This window comes from Budorcas taxicolor, chromosome 24 (genome assembly GCF_023091745.1).
Source record: "Budorcas taxicolor isolate Tak-1 chromosome 24, Takin1.1, whole genome shotgun sequence".
Lineage (NCBI taxonomy): Eukaryota > Metazoa > Chordata > Mammalia > Artiodactyla > Bovidae > Budorcas > Budorcas taxicolor.
The window spans coordinates 15,046,878-15,064,198 of record NC_068933.1 but is presented as its reverse complement, the minus strand read 5'-3'; the positions used below and the strand labels follow the sequence as shown (position 1 = coordinate 15,064,198).

The 17,321-nt window shown below is 38.8% G+C and overlaps 1 protein-coding gene across 1 annotated transcript in view; it reads left to right on the top strand.

Annotated features, from left to right (window-relative positions):
- The first annotated feature begins 156 nt into the window (after positions 1 to 156).
- The window catches only part of LRP2BP (LRP2 binding protein), a 29,284-nt gene continuing 12,119 nt past the window's right edge, over positions 157 to 17,321 (top strand). Inside the window, exons 1-4 of the mRNA XM_052661514.1 lie at positions 157 to 189; positions 6,749 to 6,875; positions 7,598 to 7,710; positions 12,111 to 12,224. Of these exons, the coding sequence (XP_052517474.1) occupies positions 157 to 189; positions 6,749 to 6,875; positions 7,598 to 7,710; positions 12,111 to 12,224 (387 nt within the window). The remainder of the gene's footprint in view (positions 190 to 6,748; positions 6,876 to 7,597; positions 7,711 to 12,110; positions 12,225 to 17,321) is intronic.

Genomic DNA, 17,321 nt, shown 5'->3' with positions numbered 1-17,321 from the left:
AGGAGGAGGCAGCGAGGATGCGCCAGCTGATTGGCCAAGGGGAGGTGTCAGGCCCGCCCACCTTGGGGCGGAGCCCTGAGGCCGTTCCCTCCCAGGCCTCGTTACGCGTGCGCCATGAAGGACTGGAGTCAGGAATGCTGTGTTTCACCCGCCGCCATGAGGCGCTCAGAGTTCGGCACGTCTCACGCTGCTTGTGCCTAGCTCATTAGTCCCTCTGGGGAAGCGGAAGTCGCGGGTGGAGGTTTTGGTTTCTGCTAGCGCGCACGTAACCAGGAAATGAGGGAGCTACCAGGATCTTGATCTTGGGCGGCAACGCAACCTTTAGAAGCTGCTACTGCGCTTGGTGCTGGACCCCCGCGGCCCCAGCCTCTGGCTGCTGAGGAAAGAAAGCTCTTTCTGAGTCATCGTGTTCAAAGCCGCCCCAGACTTGCCTCTGTCCCTCAGGCCCTGGACATTTAGGAAAGCTAGAGCGGGTGGTGGTGGAGGGGCGGTTAACATGAGCCAAGGGGCTAGGTTTTCCCACAGGACTGCTTCACCCACACCCCAAAATGACACCATGCCCTTTCCGGGAGTGACGTAAAGTGAGCCTGCCATTGTAATGTGGCCCCTCAGAGACAGGTCAGGTACAGTGCTGGACTTGTGGCCTGGGGAAATGGTGGTGCCAGCTCTTACCCTGAGCTCCCTGAGCCTGGAGCCCCGCACTCAGGCCATGGATGTTTATGACCACTGGGGCTCTTCCCTGTGGGCAGGGCTGACCGTACCTCAGAAAATTGTAGAAACAAGACATCCTGACTTCAAAGCCATAGCCATTGACTGTGTATTTTTATGTCTGGACAGTTCCCAAGCACTTTTTTTTTCTTCCCCAGGTTAATCTAGCTAAAAGCTAAAGTTCCAACCATGTATTTATTTTCCCTGATATCTTAATCTGTTCCCCTCTATGTGCTGGTACCTTTTGCGGGCAAGACTGAGTTTATTCTGTTTTTGGAGAACAAGCTCAGTGTCCTCTGAAGATAGATGGGTGGCCTTTTTGTTCTAATTTTGGCTACAGATTCTTGTTTATTTTGTAATAAGAGCCATAAACTAATTTTGCAGTAATTTATATTACCAGATTTATGCAGTTGATCCAAGGTGTCAACTTAGAGAAAAATGTGCAGCATGAGAGGTGTGAGTTAAAGTTTATTCAGGGTTTTACTGAGGACTGTAGCCCCAGAGACAGCCTTCAGATAGCACTGAGGAACTACGCCAAAGAGGTGGGAGTGGGGAACCTAGTTTATATGTGATTTTTTTGATGTTAGGGAGTACCTACAGTCAACATGTATCTTGGTAAAAGATCTCTGCTAATTACAAAGAACAAATATTCCAAGTTAATGATTATAGTGCTTTTCTATGTATGGGAAGCAGAGTTCATTAAAATTCTTCAGGAAATGCATTTAACTAAGGGCCTGGTTGTCCAAAGCACAGAGTATCCCCTTTTCATCTTTTATTTCCTCTGTCTGAAGCACTGAGTGCACCTCCTGTTATCACCTTAGTCTCTTCATCTGAAGTATTCAGTGCCTTGCTGCCTAAAAGACTTGGTGAGCAAAATTCTCTTTTCTTTTGTTTGCAAAGGGGTAGTTTTAAACATCTTTGTTTATATGTGTACTTAAGCATACACACACACACACACTTATATTCAAGCATGTATAGAATCATGCTTGTGTTCTTTTTTAAATTTAAACTATTCACAGTACTTTTTGTGCTGTTTAAAGACTGTCAGAGATATATGAGAACACATGTCCATATTGCCAGTTTTCCTTTTCTCGTGTTTTTCATCTAGATAAGCACTATTTTTCAAAGCATATAATTAAGCTTCAAGTTTGCACGATGTTCATTTTCAAGAATTCCTAACTAATACAAGGTGTCATCAAAGAAGTTCTTAGAGTTCTAAAACATACGTTTTGCAGTTAACATATGAAATGGAATATTTGTGTGATACATGCACCTCCACATTACATCCTTTTTCTTGAAAACAAGATTCTGTTCAGCATGCATTAAATCTGGTACTTATTGTTAACTTCCTGTGACATATTTAAATTTCACAAGGAAAGGGAATTTTGTGAGTAGTTTTTAAAGCTTTTGTCCCTTTAATCACTGCATACTTGTCCATCGCTCATAATGTTTCCAGACAACTCTTTATGTCTCAGCTATGTCTCAGCTAAGTATCTGATTTACTCTTAGAAATGGGCCTAAAAGCTTTCTGAAAACTGAATAGAGCTGGTGGAGTACAGAAGTATACAGAATAAATACATTCGGAGAACAATATCTTTTTTCTTTTGTTTTTCTTTTTTGTTGTTTTTTTCTTTATTTTTAAATTTTTATTAGAGTATAGTTGATTCACAATATTGTGTTAGTCTAAGGTATACAGCAAAGTAAATCAGTTATACATATACAGATATCCACTCTTTGTTTCTTTTTCCACATGGGCTATTAAAGAGTATTGAGTAGAGTTCCCTGTTCTATGTAGTAGGTTCTTTATTATCTATTTTATATAGAGTAGTGTGTGTATACTACAAGCCCCATCTCCCAATTTATCCCTTCCTCACTTATCCCTTGGTAACCATAAGTCTGTTTTCTAAATCTGTTACTCTACTTCTGTTTTGTCAATTAAGTTCATTTATACCTGTGTGTGTGTGTGTGTGTGTGTGTGTGTGTGTGTGTGTGTGTGTGTGTCACTGGGGACAGTATCTTACTGGCAAGGGACTGGAGATTTTACAGAACATATAGCAGGTGGGATCAATTTTCTAAAGTGGTAGATGGTCTAAGAAGCATATGGAGTAGTCACTCTTCTAAGCATCGCCAATTCTACTTATGTGTAGTTTGCTGGTAGTTGTGTTTCCAGAAGGGTGTCATTTAGAGTGAGTTTAAAAAAAAAAAGGTTGAATGATGACTAAGTGACCAAATGAGCGAAAGATGTGTGGACTAAGACTTGAAGGGTAAGAGTTTGCTAGGTCATCCAGAAGAGGAAGAGAATTTATAAGAAGTGTTAAATATCTTCCAGTGTTGAGAACTGTGTGTAATTCAGCCTGGTTGCAATATATGTTACACATATAGCAGTGATGTGAAATAAAGATATACAAATGGGAAGTTATATTAAGTGACCACTAATGTCTATTCCAATATGTTATTGTGTTGAGGTACATTGACATTAATTGGGCACTTATTATGCCCCATGGTTAATACAGATAGGAAAGGAAACTGATACTTAGGGAGATTTCTATAACTTATCTAAGATCATATCATTATTAAGGAGTGGAGCTGGAACTCAGGCAATTTGACTGAAGAGCCCACATTCTTATACCTATATTTTAAAGAATTGTGGTCATCTTTGGTAGTTCAAAGCTACTAAGATTGACTGCTTTAAAGCAAAATGAAGTCCTTAGAGAAGATTACTACAATCCATTGAAAAACACTCTTAATGATGACTTAATGTAGCCTTGTTTCTAGAACTGAATCTCCCACAGTGCTTAGTCCAATGCCTTCTATTCAAGGAGTTCCTTTTTAATGAATGAATGAATACATGCCAATTGGTGAAAATTATTAAAGTATTTGGTGGACAGGCTAATTAATTAGATTAGGCTAATTTCATCTATTTCCTGTTTGCCTTTATTGGCCAAAAAGATGACAAGAAAACATTCCCTAAATGCATAGCATTGAAAGGAGTAGTAATTGGGAATAGCTTCTAATCCCCATTTATCACTATTATGTAATATTTAATTACATTGTGTACATTTAGCAATAATGCTATAGAGAACTTTAGCTCTAAAGCAAATGAAGAAATATAAAGTAAAACTAAAATTCTCAATAGTTTACTTGGTTTCACATGTATTATTTAGATCTCTTGAGAACTGTATAACCCCCAAACATATTCAAGTAATATTCCTCAGACATTTCTGAATATGATGTTTCAATTATTTATTGTCAGCTAGGTGCCCTGTTATTTATATTAATGTTGACCAGATTCCAGTGAGCCTTAAAAGTAACTAGATATTAATTATTAATAAACATGTGTGGCAGATATATTTCTATAGCTCACACACTGAAGATAATATATCACTGCAAATAAGAAAACTTTTCAAAGACAGAAGATGATAGTCAGAGATGGAATTTCAATAACTGTTCTTTGATTTTTAACAGTTTTTTTTTTAATCCACAGATTGAAAATAACTTGAACTAATCAATATAATTATGACCTTCATTGGCATAGGCAGTCAGGAAATCCATATATGATCCTAGTATGATTATAAATGGAGAAGGAACTGGCAGCACACTCCACTGTTCTTGCCTGGAAAATCACATGGACAGAGGAGCCTGGAGAGTTAAGAGTCCATGGGGTTGCAAAGAGTTGGACACCACTGAATGACTAGCACATGTAAAAGCAAAAGGATTTCCCACAAAGCAATTCTTCTTGTGCCTAGTTTATACTGTATAAATCCTTCCAGCCTTGCTTACTCAAACTTCTGGGAAAAGATGATAAATTATATAGTTATTCTAAACAACTACTGCTCCAGGATATTATGGCACAAATAATAGATACTGGGTTGGTAAGAAAGTTCGTTCAGGTTTTTCTGTAACATCTTATGGAAAAACCCAAATGGATTTTTTGGCCAACTCAATAGATAACTGATAAAGATGGATAGATAGTAAGGAAAGAAGTATGGAAAAAGACAGCTCTTCTTTACAAAAGCATTCCAAACACATCATTTAGACATTCCTCACTCCAGAAAGTAGAGGTTAATCCCTACCTCACCCCATCCTCCTCTGAGTGTGGGCTCTGCATAATGACTTGCTTCCAAAAAGTAGAGTATGGGAAGTGAGGGGAAGTGACTTCACAGTGGGGGAACCTGTGAAACACTGCCCTGGCCAGGTGTTTGTTTATCATCAGTGATAAGTCATGCACCCTTGATATGGTCTGCCGAAAAGATACTTCACCTCTGCGTCTTCCCAAAAGTCCATAACCCAAGTCTAACCATGAGTAAAATATCAGGTAAACCCTGATTGGGAAACATTCTACAGGATATCTGGCCAGTACAAAACTGTCAAAGTTGTTAAGGAAAACCTGAGAATCTGTCATAGACCACAGGAGGCTAAGGAGACATGATGACTATGGGATCCTGGAACAGAAAGAGGAAATAACAGTAGTCCCCTGTTACCTGCATTTTCAATTCCTGTGGTTTCAGGCCCATCATCATCTGGAAATAGTAAATGGAAAATTACATAAATAAGCAATTCATAAATTTTAAATTGCATGCTGCTCTGAGTAGTGTGATGAAATTGCACTCCATCCCTCCTGGGAGGTGAATCACCCCTTTTGTCCAGGTTAGTCACCTAGTAGCCACCTGGGTTATCAAATTTACTTGTGTTCTAATAACCCTTATTTACTTACTGATGGCCTCAAAGCACAGGAGTTGAGATATTGGCAATTCAGAGATAACAGAAACATGCTGTGAACATCATCGTATTTGGATTGTCTTAGTTCTTCTAAACACTTCACCTAATTAACATTTAGTGAAAATATTATCAGGACTTGTACCTTGTAACTGCTTCACCCTAAAGTTCTTTGGAAATTTCTATATTTACTAGTACAACCATAGGTTTTTGGAATCATATAATCCAAGAAGTTTACAAATCTAGGAACAGATATTTTGAAATCCTCTAGTTCAAACTATTTATAATCCAAACTACAGATGAGAAAATTAACTCTTAAAAAAAATTAAAATCACAGATACTTTGGTGATTTTTTCCTCTGGTATACTGATTTATCTCCCTTTCTGCACTTCATTCTCATTGTGTGTGTTAGTCATTCAGTCATGTCTGACTCTTTGCGACCCTGTAGACTGTAGCTCACCAGGCTCTTCTCTTCATGGAATTCTCCAGACAAGCACAGTGGAGTGGATTGCCATTCCCTTCTCATAAAGCAATTTATTGTCCAAAATAGTATCATAAAATTGTACGATTGTGGCTTTTCAGTCATGCTAAAGATCTATTGAGTTCACCACCAATCAGGAAGCTTTACTGGAAGCTTGTTCCTGATTGGTGAGAGCATGCTGTAACAGTGGAATTCCATGGAGTAAACAAAAAAGCGTAGCAACAACTGAGTTTGCGGTCTCACTATCCTCAGCCTAGACCAACCTGGACTCCTTCATCCCACATGAGGTGGCCTCTACATTTTATATGAAGGCTCTGTTTTTCCGTTCAAATGTGATCCACCTTATAACATGGAAACCCAATACAGATGGAAAGATAAAACTGAACAACACAGTTGAAATAAAGTGTATTCCCAGGTAAAATAGACAGGTGCCTTTATTTAAAATGGATTAGTTTGATGAGCTTCAGTTAATGGGAAGATACCAGTGCACAAGAACTGTACCTATGAGCAGTGTCACCAATTCCTACTAGTGGCAGCAGCTGTGGTAGGTGACAGGATTTGCTAGAGCATGTGATTTCATAGCCAGAGAGGACTTGCAGATAGCTCTGATCATTGACTCCATGTGGTGGGAACAGACATGGACAAGGGCTGTGCTTCTCGTAGCTGTGAAAGGTCCTAGTTTCCTAAGAAGGAATGCTCATATACCAGAGCTATTAGTTTGGTGCCCTATCCCTCAGTGATGCGGGGAGGATGCTCTTTCTGTCAAGTGGAAATGGTATCTCTTGGTGCATTTTCCTGGAGGAAGATATTTCTACCATATTATTATTTTATTCTCTTTTACAGAATACCCACTGTGGAGACAGGATGAAGTTGACCAGTGAAAAGTTGCCCAAGAACCCCTCTTATACTTCCCTATCCCACTTCGCTGCTAAGAATACAAAAATCTTCCAGTGGAGAAAGGAAAAGACTGGTACAAGTCCTGATAGTATTTTCACTTAAAGTTAATTATGTACACCAGAGCAAAAGAGACAGGAAATATGAGTCTTATTCCTGGCAAGAAAGTGGTTTACAGTCCTTACTAGCTTTTCTGTAAGAATTTGTGGAATTGCTACCCAGCTTATCTGGTAGCAGATCATCAATGAAGAAGTTTCATCATGAGATCCTGCTCCTGGTTTTACTCTCAGGACTTTAGAACACCCTTCTTGAAAAAAGAAGCCAGATGTCACTTCTGTTAGAGAGGACAGTACCGTACTTTGTTTGAAATAGGCATTTAAAGCTACCATTTCTTTTTCTATAGACCTAAAAAAAATTGGGGATGATTAGCTCATTTAGTTAGAGTAGCTCTAATTAAGACTGAAATTAAGAATTTCACACAGAGGCCAGCTTTGTCTAAAGAATTCCACACAGACTACATTGCTAGAGCTCCTGCCTAGTAGGAAAGAGGGTTAGTTTGACAGCCCACCAATACACTTCTTAATTATATAAGGTACAATGTCTGGTATTGTGATAGCACTTTCTTTTTTCTAAGGTGGTGCTTTTTCCTTGAACTAAGGAGGTCAGTTTTAGGAATGAGAACTAGGAAGGAAACCAGTATAAACAGTGTCAGATGAATTCTATATACTTTATTACTTTAAGAGAAAAAATTCACATTGTATGGGTAAAAATGGAATTCTTTACTTTTTTAAAAACCAGATCATTACAGCCACGCTAATTTGGTGGATAAGGCCTTGCAGCTCTTGAAGGAAAGGATAAGAAGAGGGGATACTATGGCATATTTTCTACGAGGTCAACTGTATTTTGAAGAGGTACCAGTTATTGTGGATTTGTTTTCATTTCATATAAAGCCATTGTTAGATCTTCATAGCAAAGTTTCCTATAGAGTTCCTTACCATTGTTAAGCTAGGAAAGTTCTGTCAAATTCCCTAGATTGTGTTTGTGGCTTTGAGCATGATACATTGGTCCCAGCTTACAGAGCTATTCAACCTTTCTCCATGTCATTCTAATAAATGTCATTTATGGGAGTCATTTTGTTATGAACATTTGCACATAATAAATAAAAAGTCTAATTTTTATATTTTGCTAAAATATTCAGTGTCATTTGTAAAATATTTTTTATTATTAACAATTAAAAATCCTGATTCTTATCGGTTAATGGTACTTAAAGGTAGCTTTAAGTAAGTTTCTCTATGGATTAAGGAGAGAATTTCCCTCTTTATCCACATTATGGTGAGATTTACAAAGTAGGTCTAGGTACACCTGTGCAAGATAACACTCCAGCTTCAGCAAGATAGCTTCAATTGTTCATTGAACCCCAAGGGAAGATGCAAAAAGGGACCAGCTGTCCCCAGCCCCTCACTATCTCTTGAATGCTTGGGCAACCCTTCACCTATATCCCACTTACTAATCTTTTTATGGCTCCTTCCTTCATTCTGACAACGAATATTTGTTGAGGACTCATCATGTACCTGTCACTCTGAGGATCACGTAGCATAATGTTTAAGGGAATGATTTTTCAGCTTTGAGCATGGGTTCAATTGCGGTTCTATTGCTTGTTAACTATACCCTTGGACACAAAGGCTTAACCTCTTAGTGCCTCAGTTTCCTCATCTCTAAAGAAAGGGTAATAATATGTGTGCCATAGAGCTATTATGAGGATATATTAATTGTAAAAATACTGACTAATAGGGCCTGCCACTTGATAAGTGCTTTATAAGTATTTGCTACTATTATGCTAGGTACTAACTATACAGTGGTGAGGGAATCAGAATGGTCCCCATTTTATGGAGCTTATAGTCAAGAGGAGGATAACAAGTTAATATATGATTACAAATAAATTAAAAATACTATGAAAGCAATTAACTGGCTACTCTGATAGAGAATAACTTAGGGGCAGGGAAGAAAGACCTGTTGTTGAAACTGAAACTTAAGGAAACAGGCAATGCAAACAGCCACAGGAAAGTACATTCCAGGTAGAAGGGGAAACAAATGCAACATTTCTGAGACGAAGAGTTTGGTGAACTCTACAATGTGAATAGAATACAAAGTCAAGTGGGCCTTCGGAAGCATCACTATGAACAAAGCTAGTGGAGGTGATGTAATTCCAGTTGAGCCATTTCAAATCCTAAAAGATGATGCTGTGAAAGTGTTGCACTCAATATGCCAGCAAATTTGGAAAATTCAGCAGTGGCCACAGGACTGGAAAGGTGAGTTTTCATTTCAATCCCAAATAAAGGCAATACCAAAGAATGCTCAAACTACTGCACAATTGCACTCATCTCACACATTAGCAAAGTAATGCTCAAAATTCTCCAAGCCAGGCTTCAATAGTACATGAACCATGAACTTCCAGATGATCAAGCTGGATTTAGAAAAGGCAGAGGAACCAGAGATCAAATTGCCAACATCCGCTGGATCATGGAAAAAGCAAGAGAGTTCCAGAAAAACGTCTACTATGGCTTTATTGACTATACCAAAGCCTTTGACTGTGTGGATCACAACAAACTGTGGAAAATTCTGAAAGAGATGGGAATACCAGACCACCTGACCTGCCTCTTGAGAAATCTGTCTGCAGGTCAAAAAGCAATAGTTAGAACTGTACATTGAACAACAGACTGGTTCCAAATAGGAAAAGGAGTACATTAAGGCTGTATATTGTCACCCTGTTTATTTAACTTCTATGCAGAGTACATCATGAGAAATGCTGGACTGGATGAAGCACAAGCTGGAATCAAGATTGCTGGGAGAAATATCAATAACTCAGATATGCAGATGACACCACCCTTATGGCAGAAAGCAAAGAAGAACTAAAGAGCCTCTTGATGAAAGTGAAAGAGGGGAGTGAAAAAGTTGGCTTAAAGGTCAACATTCAGAAAATTAAGATCATGGCATCCGGTCCCATCACTTCATGGCCAATAGATGGGAAACAATGGAAACAGTGACAGACTTTATTTTCTTGGGCTCCAAAATCACTGCAGATGGTGACTGCAGCCATAAAATTTAAAGATGCTTGATCCTTGGAAGAAAACTTATGACCAACCTAGAGAGCATATTAAAAAGCAGAGACATTACTTTGCCAACAAAGGTCCATCTAGTCAAGGCTATGGTTTTTCCAATGGTCATATATGGATGTGAGAGTTGGACTATAAAGAAAGCTGCTGCTGCTAAGTCACTTCAGTCGTGTCCAACTCTGTGTGATCCCATAGACAGCTGACTGTGGAAGAATTGATTCTTTTGAACTGTGGTGTTGGAGAAGACTCTTGAGAGTCCCTTGGACTGTAAGGAGATCCAACCAGTCCATGCTAAAGGAAATCAGTCCTGAATCTTCACTAGAACGATTGATGCTGAAGCTGAAACTCCAATACTTTGCCAACAAGCTCCCATCTTGTTATAGATATGGTTTTTCCAGTAGTCACGTATGGATGTGAGAGTTGGACTATAAAGAAAGCTGAGTGCCAAAGAATTGATGCTTTTGAACTGTGGTCTTGGAGAAGACTCTTGAGAATCCCTCAGACTGCAAGGAGATCCAACCAGTCCATCGTAAAGGAAATCAGTCCTGAATATTCATTAGAAGGATTGATGCTGAAGCTGAAACTCCAATACTTTGGCCACCTGATATGAAGAACTAACTCACTGGAAAAGACCCTGATGCTAGGGAAGATTGAAGGCAGGAGGAGAAGGGGACAGTAGAGGACAAGATGGTTGGATGGCATCACTGACTCAATGGACATGCATTTGAGCAAGCTCCAAGAGTGGGTGATAGACAGGGAGGCCTGGCATGCTGCAGTCCATGGGGTTGCAAAAAGTCAGACACGACTGAGTGACTGAACTGAAGGGCTCTAGACAAACTTTGTTTCAAAAGTAGTGAGAAGCTGTTGGAAGTGTTTTGAGACTGTGATGAATGGACTGGAAGGGAAGCATAGAACCAAGACCAGTTTTAGAGAGAAATTATACTAGTTGGGGCAAGAGAGGATGGTGGTCTTGACCAGAGTGGTGGCAGTGGAACTGGGTCCTGGATTTATTTCGGAGATACAAGGAATGGTGGCATGGACTGAAAAATGGAGAAGTGGGTGAGTTTTGAGGAAACCATCAAGAGTTCAGTTTTTGGACATTTTATGTTTAAGATTCCCCATCGTCATCCAACTATAAGGTTTCAAAGTAGAAACTACATGTAATACTCTAGATCTCAAAAGAAAAGTCAGAGTCGAAAGTAAATATATATCTGAGATTTTTCCAGCATGTATATGGCATTTAAAATCACAAAAACTGTAAGGGCCTCTCTTCTCTTTCTCTGTATAGAGTATTCTGAGTTTTCCAGCCTTCATATCTTGGCCAAACATTAGCCAGAAAAGAGAATGACTTTACAAGTCATTTACTTATTATTAGCATTCTGGTGCAATTTTTATTAATTTTATCAATTTGTTGATTAATTACAGTTTAGGAAAAGAGAAATTCAGTAGTTCCTGTGTTTTCCAAAAGTTGTTTTTGTCAGGCCTTCTCATCCTAGTATTGACCTTTCAACTCAGAGACTCTTTTTCCATTGTTTCAAATGATTTATTCTTTAAGGCATTTTCCATGGAGGATTAAGATACAAGCTCCATGTTTGTTCCTTACACTTTAGCATATTTCTTATTATATCCTATGATGCTAAGGAGACTTAAATGAATGACTTGTGACATGGAGGTTTCTATAGGACATATGGGAGGAAGAATAATTTTTGAGAATCACACATTTGCTTTTCTGTGTCTTCTTTAGCTAGAAAATGGCAAAACTGGAAAAGCCATATTAGAGTGGATATTTAATAATAATAGATGTCCTGATGCTTATCTTTTCTCAGAGACTTTGGCCCCAACTCTGAAGTTTCTCAGATTCTGGGAGTGATGAGTGATATGGCAGGCTGGGATGAGCACCGAGCTAGGCTATCGTTAGAGGGTAGTTCAGTAATAGCCAAGAATAAGAGTGAAAGTCAAAGAAAGCCCCTCCTAGGTTCCTCCTCATTACTTCCCTCAGTTCCCATGCTTAGGTTTATTTAACTGATTTTTATACTGTGTTGGTTGTTGTCAATGGCTCACTTGTAAATTCCATAATTTTCTTTCTGTCTTTTTTTGTTTTATTTGGTGCTGCTAGCTAGATTTAGGTGGGAACTAAGTATCTGTGATTACTTTAAGATAATAAAGAAAATAATTCAATATTTCCTGGGAGCTTACAGGGATGGTATGAAGAAGCATTAGAACAGTTTGAAGAAATCAAGGAAAAGGATCATCAGGCAACTTACCAGCTAGGAGTGATGTATTATGATGGCCTGGGAACAGTCACAGACTCTGTAAGTGATTGTTTTGTTCAGTGTTTAAGATTTCATGGTTTTTGGATTATTTGTAATATTTAAAATTATTTGTATTTTGATAATACATATCTGTACTCATATTTTGGAGAAGGCAATGGCACCCCATTCCAATACTCTTGACGCAGGAGCCTTGTAGGCTACAGTCCATGGGGTCGCTAAGAGTCAAACATGACTGAGCGACTTCACTTTCACTTTTCACTTTCATGCATTAGAGAAGGAAATGGCAACCCACTCCAGTGTTCTTGCCTAGAGAATCCCAGGGACGGGGAAGCCTGATGGGCTGCCGTCCATGGGGTCGCACAGAGTCAGACACAACTTAAGTGACTTAGCAGCAGCAGTAGCAGTACTCATATTTAAATAATTACCTGTTCTTTCAGCATTTACATGAAAACAAAATTTCTTTTTGCCCCCTCCTTGCTACCATTAGCCATCAATAACATTTGTGTTTTAAAATGTTTCCCTTTCTTCTTTTTTTGTTTTTTTTATTTTTGTCTAAGTTGTAGATTTTATTGTCACAGAATTCTTCATAATATTTCTTTATTAACCTTTTTTAAATTTTTTTATTTTTACTAAAGCTACATGAACATGGAGAGAAGTTAGAAAATAAGCAAAATTAAGATCACTCCAAATTTTCCTATCAAATATGAAGTTATTATAGTTATTATTTTAGAGTATATTCTTTCATGTATTACCCTATGCAGAAAAATTTATGTGTATACATACCTACATCTTAAAAATATAAGACCAAGTATACATACTGTATTGTAATCTTTTTTTCCACCTGTGTTTTGAATGTCCTTCATTGTCAATAGATAATAGTTTACATTTTCATTTAAATACTTGTCTAATAATCTATTGTATATTAATAGTATTTTTAGGCCTCATATTTTTGTCATGCTCGAAGATGAAAGAATAAGTTAAATTATGATATTTGGAGATCAGTAATACAATTTTCTCTATGCTTTATTGTTTTCATTTTTAAATTCTTTCCCCTTTTTTTGCCTCATCTTACAAAGAAATTTCCTATGAAATTTATTTTTAAAATTCTCAAAGATACTTAGAATTTAATTTCCCTGTATTCACTTGCAAAGGTGTCCTGTCTATTTAGGTCTATTACAAATTCTAAAATGTGAAGTACATCAGGCTTTCAAATTTTCGCTTTATGACTGGTTTCAAATCTTGATTTTGCCACCTATTAGCAGTACACTCTTGGGAAACTTATTTCTAGCTTTCAGTTCAGTTCAGTCACTCAGTTGTGTCAGTCTCTTTGCGACCCCATGAATCGCAGCACGCCAGGCCTCCCTGTCCATCACCAACTCCCGGAGTTCACTCAGATTCACGTCCATCGAGTCAGTGATGCCATCCAGCCATCTCATCCTCGGTCGTCCCCTTCTTCTCCTGCCCCCAACCCCTCCCAGCATCAGAGTCTTTTCCAATGAGTCAACTCTTCGCATGAGGTGGCCAAAGTACTGGAGTTTCAGCTTCAGCATCATTCCTTCCAAAGAAATCCCAGGGTTGATCTCCTTCAGAATGGACTGGTTGGATCTCCTTGCAGTCCAAGGGACTCTCAAGAGTCTTCTCCAACACTACAGTTCAAAAGCATCAATTCTTTGCTGCTCAGCCTGCTTCACACTCCAACCCTCACATCCATGCATGACTACTGGAAAAACCATGGCCTTGGCTAGATGGACCTTAGTCGACAAAGTAATGTCTCTGCTTTTGAATATGCTATCTAGGTTGGTCATAACTCTTCTTCCAAGGAGTAAGCATCTTTTAATTTCATGGCTGCAGTCACCATCTGCAGTGATTTTGGAGCCCAAAGAAATAAAGTCTGACACTGTTTCCACTGTTTCTCCATCTGTTTCCCATGAAGTGATGGGACTGGATGCCATGATCTTAATTTTCTGAATGTTGAGCTTTAAGCCAACTTTTCTAGCTTTAGTGTCCTTATTTGTAAAATGAAGATAAATAACCTCAGAGATACATCTGTCATTTTCCCCTCGCCTTTGGTCATGGCCAGCCTTGATGATTGAGTACAACCCAATCAGCTACAAAGAGGAACTAAGTCCAGACATGGTCTCAGAACTTTTATCAGTACAAAGCTTTAAGGATACATTACCAGGTTAATCCATTGGAGGCAGCATAAAAAATAAAACTCATTAACCTAACTCACATAGTTGTTAATGAGATTGGATGACAACACATAAAAATAACTAACACAAGGCACATGGAGTAAGTGTCCAAGAAGCATTTTCCTCCCTGACTTTATCTTGTATAAAGCTAATAATGAGGACCATACTCTAATTCCTAAAATTCTTCATTTTTCCATATTTATAATCATTGTACCCTATGATGAAATGAATGGTAAAAATAAATATTTGCATTAATTGTAAGATACTCGTAACCTATATATAGTTTAATTTTTGAAAGTTTAGTAACCTACATTATCCATTACTACATTGCCTGCATTTACTCCAAATTTAATACAGCTGACCACACCCTCCTTGCAACACCCTCCCCCCTTAGCATCTGAGATATCTTTAGTTCATCTGATTCTCCCTCATACTTCGCACACATCCTTCTACCATTGTTTGTATATCTGAAATACAGTTTTTTCTGTTTGCCTCTTCACAGCCGCTCCTCAGACCCTTGTGCTAGCTGCTTCTCTCCCATCTAATGTTGAAATATGTCAGAACCTTGGCCTCAGCCCTTCCTGCCTCCTCCTCCTTTCACTCTCTCCTTGAGTAGGCTCATCCAGTCCCATGGCTGACACTTTTAAAAACTTTCTGATCATTGTCTTCATACCAGAAACTAATTCTGAGATTCACATAACCAGCTGCCTGCCTCTCCCTAAATGATGAATCAGATTTGAATCTATGAATCAAATTCATAGATTTGGTGTTACTTTCCATTCTTTCTGTTTTCTCAGTGAAATAAAAGTGAGGCCATGTGTTTGCTTTAGCAGCATGTATGCAGAGCCTGTGCAAAGATGACACACAAACTCATGAACTGTTCCATACTTTTTATTAAAAAAATATTTTAAAAATCGAAGCCATGAGCTGAGGCTGAGGAGTGGGAGCAGGGAGAGCAGAAGTTTGAAGAGAAAGAAGGTTTGAAATAGTATCCCCTCTTTAAGATAAGTGGGAGAGACTATTGTTGAAACAAATTGATAGTATTACTTGTGAGGGCTGAGAGCTTGCTCTAAAATTTATAGTCATAAATTTTAAGAAGGACCTGTTAGCATGGTTATTTTTTTTCCAGCCATGTTCAATGGTTTAAGTACAGCAGAGTAGGGAGAAATAGGGTATGCGCCTCATGAGTGAGTGTCATGGAGGGAAAGAGGGACAAAGGAATGAGTACAGTGACAGATATAGAATAAGCTGATAATGTGGCAAGAACATGAAGGTGTGGAAAGATAAGGAAAATTGGTAGATTCAGTAGGTTGGGATATGGCAACTCCACAAAGTAGAATGACTTCAATGTGATTACATATGGAGACCAGAGAGCTAAAGGAAGATGGCTTCTGTAGGTCTCTTCAGTTAACCCCAAGGTAAAGGAACAAAGAGCAAATTCTTTTAATTTTTATCACTTTATAAATTTACTGAGTTGTTCTTGAGACTAATTTGGCCCAGAGTCTGGTTGAAGCAAATGTGCTTTGTGTGGTAGACCTGAAATGTCTTGAAATTTACTTTATAAATCCCCAAATACAACATAGTTATGTTTACTTTAATCATATATCTTTGGAAAGAAATTGAGAGGAAAAAATAAATACACACAAGTGACCCAGATAATCACGATGGTGTGATCACTCATCTAGAGCCAGACATCCTGGAATGTGAAGTCTAGTGGGCCTTAGAAAGCATCACTATGAACAAAGCTAGTAGAGGTGATGGCATTCCAGTTGAGCTATTTCAAATCCTGAAAGATGATGCTATGAAAGTGCTGCACTCAACATGCCAGCAAATTTGGAAAACTCAGCAGTGGCCGCAGGACTGGAAAAGGTCAGTTTTCATTCCAATCCCAAAGAAAGGCAATGCAAAAGAATGCTCAAACTACTGCACAATTGCACTCATCTCACATGCTAGTAAAGTAATGCTCAAAATTCTCCAAGCCAGGCTTCAGCAATACGTGAACCGTGAACTCCCTGATGTTCAAGCTGGTTTTAGAAAAGGCAGAGGAACCAGAGATCAAATTGCCAACATCCGCTGGATCATGGAAAAAGCAAGAGAGTTCCAGAAAAACATCTATTTCTGCTTTATTGACTATGCCAAAGCCTTTGACTGTGTGGATCACAATAAACTGTGGAAAATTCAGAGAGAGATGGGAATACCTAATCACCTGACCTGCCTCTTGAGAAATCTGTATGCAGGTCAGGAAGCAACAGTTAGAACTGGACATGGAACAACAGACTGGTTCCAAATAGGAAAAGGAGTACGTCAAGGCTGTATATTGTCACCCTGCTTATTTAACTTATATGCAGAGTACATCATGAGAAATGCTGGACTGGAAGAAACACAAGCTGGAATCAAGATTGCTGGGAGAAATATCAATAACCTCAGATATGCAGATGACACCACCATAATGGCAGAAAGTGAAGAGGAACTGAAAAGCCTCTTGATGAAAGTGAAAGAGGGGAGTGAAAAAGTTGGCTTAAAGCTCAACATTCAGAAAGTTAAGATCATGGCATCCGGTCCCATCACTTCATGGGAAACAGATGGAGAAACAGTGGAAACAGTGTCAGACTTTATTTCTTTGGGCTCCAAAATCACTGCAGATGGTGATTGCAGCCATGAAATTAAAAGACGCTTACTCCTTGGAAGAAAAGTTATGACCAACCTAGATAGCATATTCAAAAGCAGAGACATTACTTTGCTGACTAAGGTCCATCTAGCCAAGGCCATGGTTTTTCCAGTAGTCATGTATGGATGTGAGGGTTGGACTGTGAAGCAGGCTGAGCACCGAAGAATTGATGCTTCTGAACTGTAGTGTTGGAGAAGACTCTTGAGAGTCCCTTGGACTGCAAGGAGATCCAACCAGTCCATTCTGAAGGAGATCAGCCTTGGGATTTCTTTGGAA